Source organism: Macaca mulatta, chromosome 2, assembly GCF_049350105.2.
Source record: "Macaca mulatta isolate MMU2019108-1 chromosome 2, T2T-MMU8v2.0, whole genome shotgun sequence".
Lineage (NCBI taxonomy): Eukaryota > Metazoa > Chordata > Mammalia > Primates > Cercopithecidae > Macaca > Macaca mulatta.
The window spans coordinates 189280717-189296931 of record NC_133407.1 but is presented as its reverse complement, the minus strand read 5'-3'; the positions used below and the strand labels follow the sequence as shown (position 1 = coordinate 189296931).

The 16215-nt window shown below is 34.8% G+C and overlaps 2 protein-coding genes across 10 annotated transcripts in view; one reads left to right on the top strand and one right to left on the bottom strand.

Annotated features, from left to right (window-relative positions):
• ARL13B (ADP ribosylation factor like GTPase 13B) overlaps nucleotides 1-16215 on the top strand; it is a 71976-nt gene that overhangs the window by 33870 nt on the left and 21891 nt on the right. The gene's annotated exons all lie outside the window — the stretch shown is intronic.
• STX19 (syntaxin 19) lies at nucleotides 187-14736 on the bottom strand. 4 transcript variants are annotated; one of them, XM_015129257.3, is made up of 4 exons: nucleotides 14598-14729; nucleotides 14360-14412; nucleotides 4353-4412; nucleotides 187-1139 (listed from the first exon to the last, which is right to left on the bottom strand). In XM_015129257.3, exon 4 carries the CDS (start codon nucleotides 1124-1126, stop codon nucleotides 242-244), a length of 885 nt encoding a protein of 294 aa, XP_014984743.1. In that variant the 5' UTR covers nucleotides 1127-1139; nucleotides 4353-4412; nucleotides 14360-14412; nucleotides 14598-14729; the 3' UTR covers nucleotides 187-241. The 4 variants fall into 4 exon arrangements, 3 of the variants coding, with proteins under 3 accessions (XP_014984743.1, XP_077850187.1, XP_077850186.1); XR_013414451.1 differs by lacking the exon at nucleotides 187-1139 and adding an exon at nucleotides 2799-3360 and having other exon boundaries at nucleotides 14598-14733; XM_077994061.1 differs by lacking the exon at nucleotides 4353-4412 and having other exon boundaries at nucleotides 14598-14736.

Below are 16215 nucleotides of genomic sequence, written 5' to 3'. Positions count from 1 at the left end.
TAATTTGTGAGTTGATGGTAACCGTATTTTTTTTTACTTTAATTAAATAAAAGCGTGTTTTATGTAACTGGCTACAGAAGTTTCTGTAATTTTAGTGGATTAGGGTTAAAGGGGAAAATTACAACTTGACAGTGCTGAAAGGTATGTGAATGGATCCACAAGATGAAGAAAAACAATACAAGACACTGAAATATGAGCTATCTTTTACCCTAAAGCTGGAAAAAGTTTTAAAATAGCTTCTTTATTTTGAGCTACAGCATGGACAGCACCAACAACACAGTACTCTGCAAGGATTTCTTTTTTTGTATTTTACAGCTAGTCCAAATTTCTCTTTAGTATTATTAACATACTCTTTTGTACTATTCACTGTCATTTCAATATTGTTGATGCTCTCTCCTTGCTCTTCTACTAAAAGAGATATCTGAATGAAAAGATCCCTTAAATCCTTTATTTGGTTCTCTAGATTAACAAGTTCCTTGTGTCTCTGTTCAATCTCTGAAAGTTGTGCTTTAGTGATATTGATTTCTGTAAGTAAGCTTTCATTAAAAACTTCCCATTTTCCTTGATGAAGCATATCATTTACTTCTTCTTCAGACATCTCTTTTCCAGCAACATCAAGCTGACGCAAAATAAATGTCTTGCACTTCTCTTGCTTTGCTGCTATTGTATCATTGTAGGTAAACATGATTTGCTGAAAATGGCGGAACATTGAAGCATGCTGAGATTTAAGTATCCTTGTGACCACTGATGATGGACCATTTTCAACCTCTGACTTTTTAACTTCTTTAACTAAATCATTCAAACTTCTGTTGATGTATTCTGCCTGGATTTTTACCTCCTTTGTAATGGTAGACTCTCTCTTAAGTAGACTAAACCTTCTCATTGAAGCCACCAGACTTTTCTGCTGCTGCCCAAATTTTTGAACATTGTCTGCCAAATTGTTAATACTTTCCTGTAGTTTTTGGATTTCATGTAGGTGTCTCTCAGCTACAGGCTCTCTTTCATAAATAACAGCTTGCTGCAGAAACACCCCTTGCTCCTCTGTTTCTGTAGTTGGTACATGACTGTCTCTAGAGAGTTCAATTTCCTTTGTTCTCTGCTTTAGTTCTTGTAGTCGGTCTTTCATCTTCCCTTTCCTCCTAAGAAGCAAACATTTTTGTATTGAACAAGTAGAAATTTGATATTTTTCCCCAATAGCAGTTGACTTCACATAACTGTCTATATCCCAGCAAAAATTCTCCTAGTTTTCTCGAATGAGGTTAAAAAATTAGAAACATCCATGAGTTTCCTCATAAAAGCCATTTAAATAGGGAAAGTAATATAAAATAATCTGTAAGTTACTTTGCATGTGAGTGCCATTTAGTTGTGTGCAATAGCCGAGAAAGCAGTGATGCAGACACAGTTGGCCAAAAGTAAGTTCTTCAGGGTCATAATATCTGTCACATGATAGTTTTTTTTTTAAATAAAGAATGCTTTTGACTATACCTTCAACTTATAGGATTAATCTTCAGATGCCGAAAGTGCCTTTGTTACTCAAGATAGTGTTTCCAGTTAATTTGGCCAATGTAATATTAAAAAATACTCGGTTTGCTAAATATGCGTCATTCAGTTAAAACCATTGTAATGACAGTACAGATTTTATATGAGAACGTTAAGCTATATGGATAATATTGAATTTATTTTAAGTTTTCCGAAGCCTCTGAATTAACATATTACTTGGCATAGTGTTTTTTCTAACTGTTGCATATATATGAAAACATTGGTTTGATTATGCTGATTTCTCATTCTTAACATTCTTTTGCAAAGATATCCAGACTGTCTTAGAACAAAATTTATATCGATTTGTATTAGGTGATACTTTTATAAACATGAGAATATATTTATATAAAATCTTATTTTGGGAGTAATAATAATATTGACACTTATCACATGCTGTGTTGGTAGTTATCCATAAGAATCAAATTGATGTACCTAACTTATATTTAATGATATAGATATACATGAAATGACATACATATATATAAAATGAAGGGATTAAGAAGCAGTAAAATACTATTATCACAGAGCATCTTGATTTTAGAAATGTCTTTCTTGACATTTTTGAAGATAAGAAGAGGCTGTTAGGGAGTACAAATAGCTCATTGGACCACATATAATATTAATATCAACCAGAAAAAAAAAAGTCTCTGAATGTGATGCTGTTATGCTGTAGGACTCAGTGTTTGATATGTTTATGGAAATATTTTTATTAATCTGGATGTTGTCATAGGAGGCATACTTAACAAATGTGTAGATGGTATAAAATTTGGAGGAATCTTTAGTATGTTGAAGTACAGGGTAGGGATTCAAAGATTAAAATAGTGTGGAACTTTATAGTAAAAATAACAAATATATTTAACAGGAATAGATTTAAAATATTTCATCTAGCTATAAGAAAAATATTTTCATATCTACAGAGTAGAAGACCCTTGGGTTCACAATAGTGTCTATGAAAGTATTGGAGATTTTAATTAAGTAAGGTTTTTTTTTTTTTTGGAGATGGAGTCTTGCTCTGTGAGTCTTGCTGGCATGCAATGGTGCGACCTCTGCTCACTCACTGCAACTTCTACCTCTCGGGTTTAAGTGATTCTCCTGCCTCAGCCTCCTGAGTAGCTGGGATTACAGGCACCTGCCACCACGCCCAGCTAATTTTTTTGTATTTTTAGTAGAGACGGTGTTTCACCATATTGGCCAGGTGGGTCTCTAACTCCTGACCTCGTGATCCGCCCACCTTGGCCTCCCAAAGTGCTGGGATTACAGGTGTGAGCCACCTACCCAGGCTAATTAAGCTTTCTATCAGAACTATCAGAATAGTCATTATGCTTTTATAAATAATAGTCTGATGTATGGATAAACTAAACTCTGCCGACTCTATGCTATTCAGAGCAAATTGCAAGGGTAAGGGGAACTCTATGAACTTCTGAGCATATTTTGAGATGGAAATTCATAAATTAGGAATTACCAAACTAGCATGGAAAGGATGAGATTTGAAAACCATGCCAAATGGAGACTCATTGAAACAAATGGTAATATTTGTCCCGTAAAAGAGAAGATATAGGGTGTGTATATGACTATCTTCTAAAACACAAAGATCTGTATATGCAAGTGGGATTAGACTTACTTGGCATAACTCCAAAGGGCAGTGGGTGGAAATTACATGGAAAGAGGTTTGATTCAATTTGTAAAGAAGACTTTTCAAACAAATACTGCTTTCCCAAGATGAAATGAGCTGCTTCATGAGGTGCTGAGTTTGCCATCACTGGAGATTTTCAAGATGTTCTTGAATGATGACTCCCATCAGGCATGTTACAGAAATGATGCCTGTTTTGGGTAAAAGGTTAAACCAATGTCCTGGTAATATTCCTTTGGTTTTAAAGGACTGGTATTTTGTGAAATAATCATGGAAGTCTACTATATGTAAAGTTTTAAATGCTGTAGTATATATTTAATTTACAGTTATATAAGTATATAAAGTATATAAATTCCTCCTGTCCTTGAGGAATTTATAATTTAGGGTGAGAAGGACAATATACAATTTAAAAGATAAATGGGATAATTTTAGGTTTTGATACAATAATCAGGCAGGGTCTCTCTAAGCAGATATTTGAGATGTGAGACTAAATGTTGAGAAGCCAGGCAGATGAAGAGCCAAGGGAGTATATTCTAGGTATAGGAGTTGGGGTGCCAAGGCAGTGAATGAGACCGATATGTTTTAGGAACAGAATTACTGCATAAGAACAAAGTGAATGTAGATAGAAAGGAATGAGAATAGTAACATGGGAAGAATGAAGTAGAAAGGTAGGCATGGACCACATCATAAAGGGCTTGTGGGCCAAAGGAAGGAGTTTAGATTTTATTCTAGGTGCAGTAGAAGACAGTTAAAAGATAAATAGGATATTGACGTGATTTGTATATATTTTTTTCTTTTTGATATGTAATTTAAAATTTTTTAAAACTGAAACAAGGTGTCCCTATGTTGTCCAGGCTGGTCTTGAACTCCTGGGCTCAAGCCATCTGTCCACCTTGTCCTCCCAGAGTGCTAAGATCACAGGCATGAGCCACCATGCCTGGCCCTGATTTATATTTTTAAAAGATGTAGTTGCTTTCTATATAGAGAATAGTTTCCTGGGGAGTGGGTGGGAGTAGTTCACAGAAGAGACTTGAATGATAGAGATGGAGTAAATGGGAACCATTAGGATTTGTTTTTGGAAGTAGAAGCAATAGGACTTGATGAGTTTAACCCATCAGCACTGAACACAATCTTTTCTTGAAACACTTTGAAGAAAAGTATTTCTCCTGGTTTTTTCCCTTACCTTTTTGGCTCTTCCTTTATCACTATTTTCTTTTTCCTGGCCACTCCTTATCTCCCCCACCTGTAAATATTGGAAGAATTTAGACTCAGTCTTATTTTTATCCATCATTTTTTAGTCTCAAGGCATTAAATGCTGTTCATAAGCTGATGACCCAAATTTGTATCTCCAGTCTAGGTTGCTCTTAAAGAACTACCTACCTGACAGCTGCATTTAATGCCTCTGTCCAAAATGAGCTCATAATCTTCCTCTGAACCCATAAATTGCCCCATCTCTCTTCTGGCCACTCTTGTTTTTTCAGTTGCTCAGACCAGAGACTCGGAAGTCTCTTTTTGTTTGTTAGTTTTTTGAGACCGAGTCTGGCTCTGTCCCCCAGGCTGGAGCGCAGTGGCACAGTCTCGGCTCACTGCAACCTCCGCCTTCCAGGTTCAAGTGATTCTCCCGCCTCAGCCTCCCAAGTGGCTGAGACTACAGGCATGTGCCACTACGCCCGGCTAATTTTTGTATTTTTATTAGTGACAGGGTTTCACCATGTTGGCCGGGTTGGTCACAAACTCCTGATCTTAGGTGATCCACCCTCTTCGGCCTCCCAAAGTGCTGGGATTATACGCATGAGCCACCATGCCTGGCTGGAAGTCATTCTTGACTTTTTTTTTTCCCCCCTACAGTTCATATGCAAACATAGCAAGTCTTGTCAACATCTCTTTCAAAATGTATTTGGATCTAGCCACCTCTTACCATCTCCCTGGTTCAAGTCCCTGTTATTTTTATTTTTTATTTTTGAGACAGAGTCTTGCTTTGTTTCCTAGGCTGGAGTGCAGTGGCACAATCTTGGCTCACTGCAACCTCCATCTGCCGGGTTCAATCCTTCTGCCTCAGCCTCCCAAGTAGCTGGGACTACAGGCACGCGCCACCACGCCTGGCTAATTTTTGTATTTTTAGTAGAGATAGGGTTTCACCATATTGCTAAGGCTGGTCTTCAACTTCTGACCTCATGATCCACCCCTCTCAGACTCCCAAAGTGCTGGGATTATAAGCATGAGCCACTGCGCCCAGCCAAGTCCCTGTTACTTTTCATCTTGATCGTCACAGTAGTCTCCTAAGTGTTCTCCTTCTTTCCTTTTTGTACCAACTACCCCCAAACTGCCCCCACCACAAACCTTTGGTCTTAACACAGAATTCAGAGTTAAAATGTAGGTCAGACCATGTCACTTCTGTGCCTAAAATCCTCCTTTGGCATTATCTCTTAGAGGAAAAACTACAGCCTACAAAGCTCCACAATGACTTCACCCTCCTGTCACCCCTCTGACCTCATCTCCTACAACTCTCCCTTGCTCTGCTTCAGTCTCACTGTCCTTGCGGTTCTCACACAAATCTGGCACCATCTGGCTTTAGGGCCTTGGCACTTGCCTTCTCTTCTATTTGAAGTGTTCTTTCCCATGTAGTATGTGACATATTTCTCCAACCCAGTCCTTACTGAAATGTCACTCTCTGAGTTAGGATGTTCTTGGTCACCCTATCTTGGACTATACCTTCTCTCAACTCTCTGGCCCTTCCCAGCTTTGTTTTTCTTAGCATTTTTCACTATTTAACATACCATATATTTTACTTATTTATGTTAACTTAATTGTCTACTTTCTCCTCCCAATATTAACTCCATGAAGTCAAGGGTTTTTATTCATTCTGGTACCTCATAGAGTTAATATTTGGAGGAGAAAGTAGAGGGTCTTTATTCTTTCCCAACACCTGATGAGTCTTATATTTACTTGAGTTCTTATGTTGAGATCTTGATATCTTAGATTTACTTGAGCTCTTAATATGTGCCAGGCACTGTTCTAAGTGTGTTGTATGTTCTTATAAGAACAAGTATTGTCATGATCTCTATTCTATAGATAATGAAATTAAGATCTCAGCTTTAGTAATTGAACCATGTTGTCAGCTAGTGGTAGAGTTGAGATTCAGATTCTGGCAGTATAGTTTGAAGGACTCAACTCTTTACTATAGCAGAGTATGTGTTACTATACTATAGCATACTAGAGCATAGTAACTTTACCATAGTATAGCATAGCTTTACTATGCTGTGAAGCTTTTTCAGTGGTGTTAGAGAGATCGTCTAGGGTGAGTTCTGAAAAGAGGCAATTAGGTCAGTTAAGTGGTTGGGAAAAGAGCCTCACAAGGGATAAGACCTTGAAATCTGTTTTTGTCAGAGAAAGGTGTTTTATAGATATTAAAAGTTTATTCAGAAACATTTGGTACATTACTTTATTGCCACATAACTATATTGCTGAGCATTTTAAGTATTGGTGGGAAATATTTAAGAGCAAGTTTTTGTTGCTGAAATGCACTTAGAGCATTCTACTATTTATTTTACCTATTTTAAATATTTAATTCAAATAGCTGGTAGTGTTTTGTTTTTGCCACTGATTTGCTACAGTAAAGGTAAAAAAGTTCAGTCAGTACAATTTATAATAGGGGACTAAGCTGGAAAGAGATTCCATACCCCTCTTCCTCTGCATATTTTTATTGTCTATATTTTACTTTACTGGCAAGGAACAGTTTCTCCACCTTCAGAGTAGAGCTAACCAAAGCTAGTGTTTTTGTAAGATCCAAGGAAAAAAATAAGCTATGAATGATACTAGAGCTGGAAAAATTATGAAAGGAAGATTAGTCAGGAGGAATATTAGAAGGTAATATAGAAAGAATGCCAATTTTAGGTGTTAAAAAGTTGTTTTTTTCTTTTGTGTTTAATATTATATAATATATGTATATTTTGAGATGGTCTTGCTCTGTCACTCAGGCTGGAGTGCAGTGTCATGATCTCAGCTCACTGCAATCTCCACCTCCTGGGTTCAAAGCGATTCTCCTGCGTCAGCCTCCCGAGTGCCTGAGATTACAGGTGCCCATCACCATGCCCAGCTAATTTTTGTATTTTTAGTAGAGACAAGGTTTCACCATGTTGGCCATAATGGTCTTGAACTCCTGACCTCAAGTGATCTGCCCGCCTCAGCCTCCCAAAGTGCTGGGATTACAGGCATGAACCACCATTCCTGGCCAAATATTGTGTAAAATATTTGATAATTATCCTGATACGGATACTTAAAGACACATAAAACTATTGGGAATTAATTGTGGAAACTTTTTACCATGTGGCAACTTTGTGAAAGCAGAATTATCATCCATGTTTTATTACATACATCTGATAAGAACTAGTCTTCTTTTCAGTATAGAGAAAATTTGACATTAAAGTAAGTTGGCTTAGTGATTTATCTTGTGTAGCTTCCTAGTGTTCATTTTTTGGTTTAGTGGTATTTATGACTTCCTTATCTATAAGCTCTTTCTAGTATTACCATATTGATGCTGAAAATAAATTATTCCCCAAAGTGTTGAAGATATCATGTCACATTTAATGTAGCCATAAACTTTTTAAATAAGCTTTTTAAAAATGTTATTTTTCCCTCAAATTAATAATGCATGTACACAGGTTAACAAATCAAGTCATGTCAAGGCTTCTAAAGATATATATCTGACCCTTGCCTTCCCTACCACATCCCCTTTCCAATTCTCCATTCCTTAAAGGCAGTCATAAAGGCAGTCATTTTCAGCTCCTTAGCTACATGTTGCGTCTAAACTCCTATTTCTAGGTAATTTGCATGTGTAGGTATTTTTGCTTCTTCAGTTTTATTTTATTTTATTTCATTTTTTTTGAGACAGAGTTTTGCTCTTGTTGCCCAGGCTGGAGTGCAATGATGTGATCTCAGTTCACTGCAACTTCCTCCTCCCAGGTTCAAGTGATTCTCCTGCCTCAGCCTCCTGAGTGTCTGAAATTACAGGCTCCTGCCACCACGCCCAGCTATTTATTGTATTTTTAATAAAGACGGGGTTTCGCCATGTTGGCCAGCTGGTCTTGAACTCCTGACCTCAAGTGATCCACCCGCCTCAGCCTCCCAAAGTGCTGGGATTACAGGCGTGAGCCACCACACCTGGCTCCTTTTTTGGTTTTAGTTATTATATTGAATTTCTTCTATGGAAGATGTAGATTTAATCTTCTCTCATACCCCCATCCTCCCTCAGCTTTACCCTTTTAATACAGTTATATCACAAATTTTGGTTAATCAATATTTTGTGTTTACATTATTATGACTACCCAAATACTATTTATATGTGAGTCACCTAAGGTACTGTGGCTATATTTCCTTTCTCAAATAATTTTTTAAATTATTTCTAAGTTTTTTCAATGGATAGAGATAGAAGATGAATATATTTAAGAAAACTTCTTGTTGACGTATTTGTACATATACAGAAAGTCCCCAAAACATAAAGGTATATTATGATGATTTTTCACAAAGTAAATACATCCATGTAACTATCACATAGATCAAGAAACATATAACATTTAAATTTTTTAAAAAAATATTAATTACCAAAGTTTTTCACCTGCTTAATTTTGTACATATGCATCACTAATTCATTCTAAAGCTGAAGTGAATTGAAAATATCTTCTTGACATATTTAAATATAGACTGTATATAGTTTTGTTTTATTTCATTTTATTCATCTTTTGAGGCTCCTTTCCTGGAACTTCTAATGTAATCTGATTGTGTTAGAATTTTCTTTTCCTCTTGTCTGTTCTCTCTTTTTGATTTCCAGTTCCTCACCTTTCTTGGTTTATCTCCTTGATTTGGGAGCGTACTATAGCTTCTTTTCAAAATATAAATGCAATGATAATTTGCATTACTGAAAATATTTTTATTGTGTCCTATACTTGAATACTATATTTTCTTTAGATAAAATTTTCAGTTTGAAATTATATTCCCTCAAAATTTTGAAAGTTTTGTTACTACGTCTTCTAGTTTTGTTACCCCTGAATATTCTGCCCTCTGTTTTCTGATATTTTGTAGACTGGGTTTTATATTTCCTTTCATGAAATTCTTGACTTTTTCTTTTCATATTCCTGGTGTTCTGAAATTTCATAATAATGTGATCTGGGGTAGGTCTTGATGCATTTATTTGGTAAACATTTAGTTGGTCTTTTCAACCTACAAACTCATGTATTTAGGGACTTGCTTTTTTAAAAATAATTTCTTTAATAACTTTATTTTCTCCATTTTCTTTGTATTATTTTCGTGGCCTTTCAGACATTAAGAAAATTAAAGAAGCAGTCCAGTCCAAGAAAAGCAGTGTCCAAATAAGGGGAGTTTTAAAGTGACTTGCTTAAGGCCACACAATTGAAAGGTGGCAGAGGCTTCGTTTAGGCATGTCTACTTGATTGCGAATCTGTTTTCTTCCCTATTGTGTATTTAGTAGAAATTGGTTATCCTAGTGAAATACACACAAATAACGTTTATCTATATCAAATACTGTGTTATGTTACTAATATACATACTATATCTATTTAAAAGAAAAACTTCAGCAGGAGATAATATAGCGTATAGTTTCTAAAGTAATGTTGTTGTTTGAAGCTTTATTAGGCTCTTTAATATAATCAGACCAAACTGATCACTTTACACTATAAAAGAAGAAAAATAATTTGGATCTCACAGACTTATGTTTACAGAAAGTCTCTCTAAGAAATAGTGAATTTTATCTTTGGTACTATATGGAGATTGGGATTCTTATATTTTCTTCTGATTCAAGTCATAGTCATCTAACCAGATCTCTTATACTAGCTTGTCACTATGAATTATTTTTTAAAAATTAATTAATAAATTAATAGAGAAAGGATCTCACTTTGTTGTCCAGGCTGGTCTTGAACTCCTAGCCTCAAGAGATCCTTCTACCTTGACTATGAATTCTTAAAGCTACAGCATATATAGCTGAAGTGCTAGTTGCTGCATTATTTTTTTTTAACTGACTTGCACCCCTAAAAAAGAAAGAGTAACAGTGTTAGAAGCTCAGAGGAGAGAGAAAGAGAAAGTGGCATCAAACAAAAGATTTTGATTTTGTATTCATGAAAATTAAGTCCTATATTTATACAATGGCTCAGTAGCTTTTAACAATCTTTAATTTTCACATTCCTCAAGAACTACGTCTTGAACTTTCTCCTTGATTGCATGGTTTGGAACAAATCCTGAAACAACTCCCTCGAATGGTTTTATGACTGGAAAGATCTTTCTCCTTTTCTGGGTGTGTTGCTTTGTTTTGTTTTTGAGATACCATCTCACTCTATCACCCAGGCTAGAGTACAGTGGCTCAATTGCGGCTCACTGCAGCCTCTACCTCCCAGACTCAAGCGATCCTTCCCACTCAGCCTCCCGAGTAGCTGGGACTAAAGTTGCATGCCACTGTGCTTGGCTGATTTTTTAAAAATTTTTTGTAAAGATGAGGTCTCGCTATGTTGCCCAGGCTGATCTCGAACTCCTGGGCTCAAGCAGTCTTCCCGCCTCAACCTCCTAAAGTGCTGGGATTATAGGCGTGAGCCAGTATACCCAGCCTCTTTTTTTTTTTTTTTTTTTTTTTTTTGAGACGGAGTCTCGCTCTGTCGCCCAGGCTGGAGTGCAGTGGCGCGATCTCGGCTCACTGCAAGCTCCGCCTCCCGGGTTCACGCCATTCTCCTGCCTCAGCCTCCCGAGTAGCTGGGACTACAGGCGCCCACAACCATGCCCGGCTAATTTTTTTTGTATTTTTTTTTTAGTAGAGACGGGGTTTCACCGTGGTCTCGATCTCCTGACCTTGTGATCCGCCCGCCTCGGCCTCCCAAAGTGCTGGGATTACAGGCGTGAGCCACTGCGCCCGGCCTACCCAGCCTCTTTTTTAAAAAATTAGAAATAAAGTAATCAAAAGCTTTTTTCTAAAGCATCATAGTTTTAAAATATTTTAAGAAATAGACGATATTTCAAATTGATATTGGAGCACAGTGTACACAGGCCTTTGGGAAGGTAAATTTTCCTGTGAAGTGCCTTTGAGAAGGTGTATTTTACTGCCACTGATTTTGGAAAGCAGGATATTGGAGTCTGACCTGTATAAAGGTTGTTTTTTCCTGGATTTTTATTCATGTAATATTCCCTGAACAAGCACCACACTTTTATATTTGAATAAAAGGTACTTTAAGGAGCCCTTTAAAATATATTAATATGTCCTTTGTATTTATTAATCTTAACAAATTTACAAGCAAAAAACAAGAAAATATCCTGCTTTCTTTTTAGATCTGTATACATTATTGATATTCAAGGCAAAACATGGAAATAGAATCGGGTTTCCTTTCAGTGTTATACATCATGGCATGCATATTATGGAAATGATGTTTAAAGTGAGCTATAAAGGTTATACTGTGTTTGTCTTGGTTAATGAATCCTATGCCTGTATTTCTTTTGAACATTTAGAGAATATTTATGTGAAAGATCCTTTACATAATTAGGTTATTTCTAGTTTCTTAGGAGTAATTTCCTATGTTTGCTGTGGTCACTGACTGGTGGCCACTCTGTTAAAGGTGGGCAAGTGTATTTAGTGAAATTCGTCAGTAGCCTAGCTTCATTGAGGAGTTATACAAGAATGCTCTAAGTGTCCTGATAAATTATGGATACATTGAGGCTATTTTTTTGATTGTGACTACCAACGCCCCATGGAGTTTGCTCTTTATAGCACAGGTAGGAGAATGTAGGCCTTATTTTTCTCTAGTGATTTTTGTAGCCTAAGTGGATCTCACTTCCTGCTATAATCCTGGGTGAGTCAACAGAGTTATTCCTGTCTTTGTATACAGATTATGTTGTATTATTCCTAGTTAACTGCTTCATCTAGGAAGCTCAGTTTTAGTTCCCTGTAATGCAGCAAACTCTAAACCTCAGCTTTAAGGTAAAGTGTTTGCCCAGTGGAATTAGGTTTAATTACTACTCTTCATTTTGGCTTTAAGTATGTTTCCTCATCATTTCTGGCACCTGAAAACTTCTCTTTTTTGTTCTAAAATTTAGTGATGTTGTTTTAAAATTTGTCTTTTTTAAACTTATGATTACATCAAATTCTGTATGTTTACAGAAAGAGGGAGTAACTTCTGTATCTGTGCATTTTGACTGAAGTCATAGTTGCTTACCTTTACAGAATTAACATAATTGAGAATGTTTCCCTGAATCCTTGTTCATCTGTGTAGAAATTGACTTAAGATAGGTACTCAGATCTGTTTATATGCTATATATAAATTGCATTTTCTAGTAGTTACATACTCATAACTATATGTATAACTATCCAATTTATTGATCTTATATCTTCATTAATTAGAATACTAGGCAAAGTAAGACAAACATGCATATTAGAATTTAAAACATGCAAGAACGGGAATCATATAAGCATAAAATATGAAGCTCCTAGTTGTGAAATCATTTAATTGCTTAGACTAGGTGAAATTGATGAAATTACTATTTTATGCAGTCTATTCTGTACCTTAAATTTATTACATTGGAAGAATTACATACAAATATGAATCATCTTTTATTATGTTTAACTTACAGCATTGCTTTATAGTTTTGGATTTTACTAGCAAGAACTATATCTGTGAACTTAAACATTATATTTAAAAAAGAAAGAACAATAACTCGTATGTGTGATAATCAGCTTTGACAACTTGTTCTGGGAAATAGAAAAGTAAACTGGTACGACTCAACTCAAACACAAGGTTCTCTGCCCTATTACAGACACTGAAAATCCCTAGAAACAGAAACATGAGTAAAAATTACCTAGTACTTTAAGAAATATGCCCTGGGATAGATACTTAGTGTATTTATAGATTTTTTTAAAAGTAGGCCATTTCTTTTGATAGTGATTGTAATGATTAAATAAAACATTTCAAGAAATGTGACCAGTTTTTACCCAAGAGAAAACAGAATATTCTGTTGCTTTTGTATATGAAGTCAACTTGCAACATTTTTCTAGTGCAAGTGAAAGCAGAGGATCTTACTGTAATGTTAACCTCTTTGACTGCTAAAGTGAGGGCCAAATAGTAGTTTCTAAAAACTAAAAAAAATACAAATTGCATATATTGTCTAATTTTGAATTATCTGACTCTTTTTTTTGCAATATAAGCTTTCAATGCTTTTTTCCTACTTTTTATTTAGTGTAAATAAGTTACTGAATTAACAACATATTAAGATCATTTTGTTTAAATATAAGACTTGTATAATTTTTGAACTTTTATCTGATTTAAGTAACCTGTACATACATAAAATGATTTTTATATTACATTTAAAACTGCATAGCTATGAAGATAATGTGTTCTAGGTATTATATGGCCAATTCTCAAGTCCACTTTAAAAATACATAAAAAAGTCATTATTATTTTGATTTGAAATGGAATGTTTATTAAATTCTAACATAGTAACAATTATAACTTTGAAAGTATCTAACCTATCTACATAGGTTGTATTTAAATGATGCTGATTTAAATTTTTCAAGCTATCAATTAAATGGTAACCCTTATGTTAAATGGTGTAACTTAAGTATTTTTAATGTACTAATTGAAATATTATAAAGGTTAGTAAGTACTTCGATATTTTATGGTAGCCCTTTCACAAGATTATTTTCTAATTTTTTAAATTTTAGGAGAGTCTAGTAAACAACAATGAAGCAATTAAGACCATTATAGCAAATTATCTCAGATTTTTAAGGTTATATGTATGTGTCAAATTTGGGTATAAGCTGCTTTTCAGAGTTAAATATAAAAATGTTCTCTGAAGTAAGCACATTCATAGTGTCTATAAAAGAAATAATTTTAGATTTGTTTTTACATCTGACTTTCTAGTATTTCTAAAATGAGAACTTACTTTTTAAAAGACTTAAAAAATTTTTCTTTTCTCTGAAGTTGATTTTTATTACAGTAGTCTGTTTTCAAGAGCTTTATACCCAGATCCCAGTCAGCATGTCAGTAATATATGTGAACAAATCAGCTACCGGTACCCCTGTCCAAATCTGAGTAAAACAAGTAACCCTCATTATTTGTTGAGCGATTTTTAAATGTACCAGCATAACCAGATTTCAGTCTATGGATACCTCATATTAAAAGGTACAAAAAAGAGTCGTTTATTTACCTTTCTGTCTTCTTCCTTTTGTTGGTTTTCCACCTGCCGTGTTGGAGTCCTGCCTTTGAGAGAAAATCGGAACATCTCATGTAATGTTTTGAGCAAATTATCTAAATCTCTATCTTATAGGGCACAGGCTAATTTCTGTATAGTTTTCATGTTGTTAATTGAAAGCCAAATAATGAAGTCAAATAAGAGATAAAGTTGTACTTTTGCTGTTAATAGCAAGTGAAAATAGATTGCTTACTTCACACCTGGAGAATCCGGTTCTGCCTGTTAGATGCCTGTTCTTTAGATTAAAGGAAGATCATTTTCATTGCAGCTAGTTGGTAACAGGAAGTCCTCGTTAAACTGCCTACGTAGAGTATTTGGCATTGGATCTGCAAATTTAGTCGTACGTTATATATGTAATATATTATTCTAAGAAAAAGGATTTGTATTTAAACAAAGGTTACTTTCTTTTCTATAGATATCAAAACTTGCTAAAAATATAGAATTAAATAGGAATGAAAAGAAGCTTGGTGTAAAGGCTTTTTTTATTCCATTTACTTTAACATGGTTGAAATCTGTCCTATTTTAGGAAGTCCCATAAGAGCTTAGCTCATAAAATCATAGAATTTCAGAAGGGAAACATCCAGGAAAGAGCTCATGTCTGTAAACCATTCATCCCACTTTACTTTTAATTTTTTTTTTTGTTACTTTTTATTATGCCTGCTGTTTTTATTTTAACATAAATTTTATATAGAACTAAAGTTATCCAGCAATATATGTTAAATCATTTATTTTGTCAATATAACAACTCAAAATTAATTTATACCAGAGGGAAATGTTTATAGGAAGAATTAGAAATGAAAATCTCTCTTGTACTACCAAATTTCAGACCCATTTTTTTCTACCTGACTTGTTACTGTTTGAGGGCAAGAAGGACATTGCTGTATCTATCAAAATCATTTTTTTATATATATATGTATGTATGTGTATATATATATATATAATTTTTATTTTTATTTTTATTTTTATTTTTTGAGAAGGAGTCTCGTTCTTGTAGCCCAGGCTGGAGTGCAGTGGTATGATCTTGGCTTACTGCAACCTCTGCCTCCTGAGTTCAAGCAATTCTGCTGCCTGAGGCCCCTGAGTAGCTGGGATTACAGCTAATTTTTTTGTAGAAATGGGGTTTTACCATGTTTGCCAGGCTAGTCTCGAACTCCTGACCTCAGGTGATCCACCTGCCTCAGCCTCCCAAAGTTCTGGGATTATAGATGGAGCCACCACGCCCGGGCAATCACATTTATATTTATTCTTTGTTTTAATAGTTCTACTTCCTGGAATCTGTACTCAAAATAAGAAATAACTCCTTTGCACACCTACTTTTTATAGCACTCTTTGTAAAAACAATACACTGGAAACACAAAAGTCCTTCAGCATAGAACTGGCTGAGTAAATAATGAAACATTCAAAGGGAAGCATTTTGCAATTATAAAAAATAATGAAGATTTTGTTATACTGCTTCAGGGTACTTTCAAAATTTACCTTTCTGTTAAAAGCATGCTGCGTAAGAATATATATATATATATATATATATATATATATAAAATACGCTAACTTTTAGGAAGAAAGGAAGGGTAGATATAAATATTGTATATATACACAAATACATAAACAGTCAATAGCATTGAATATCTATAGTGCCCAAATTATGGTCCTTAAAATACCATTTTCTCCATATGCTTGTTTATATTTTCAAAAAGAAATAATGGGAGGATGAACTAAACACGAATGAAAATGGTTACCTAGAGGAGAAGGGAAGGAAAAGGCAAAGAGATGGCAAATAGTTCTTCTGATTGTACCTTGTTTTTATAATTCTG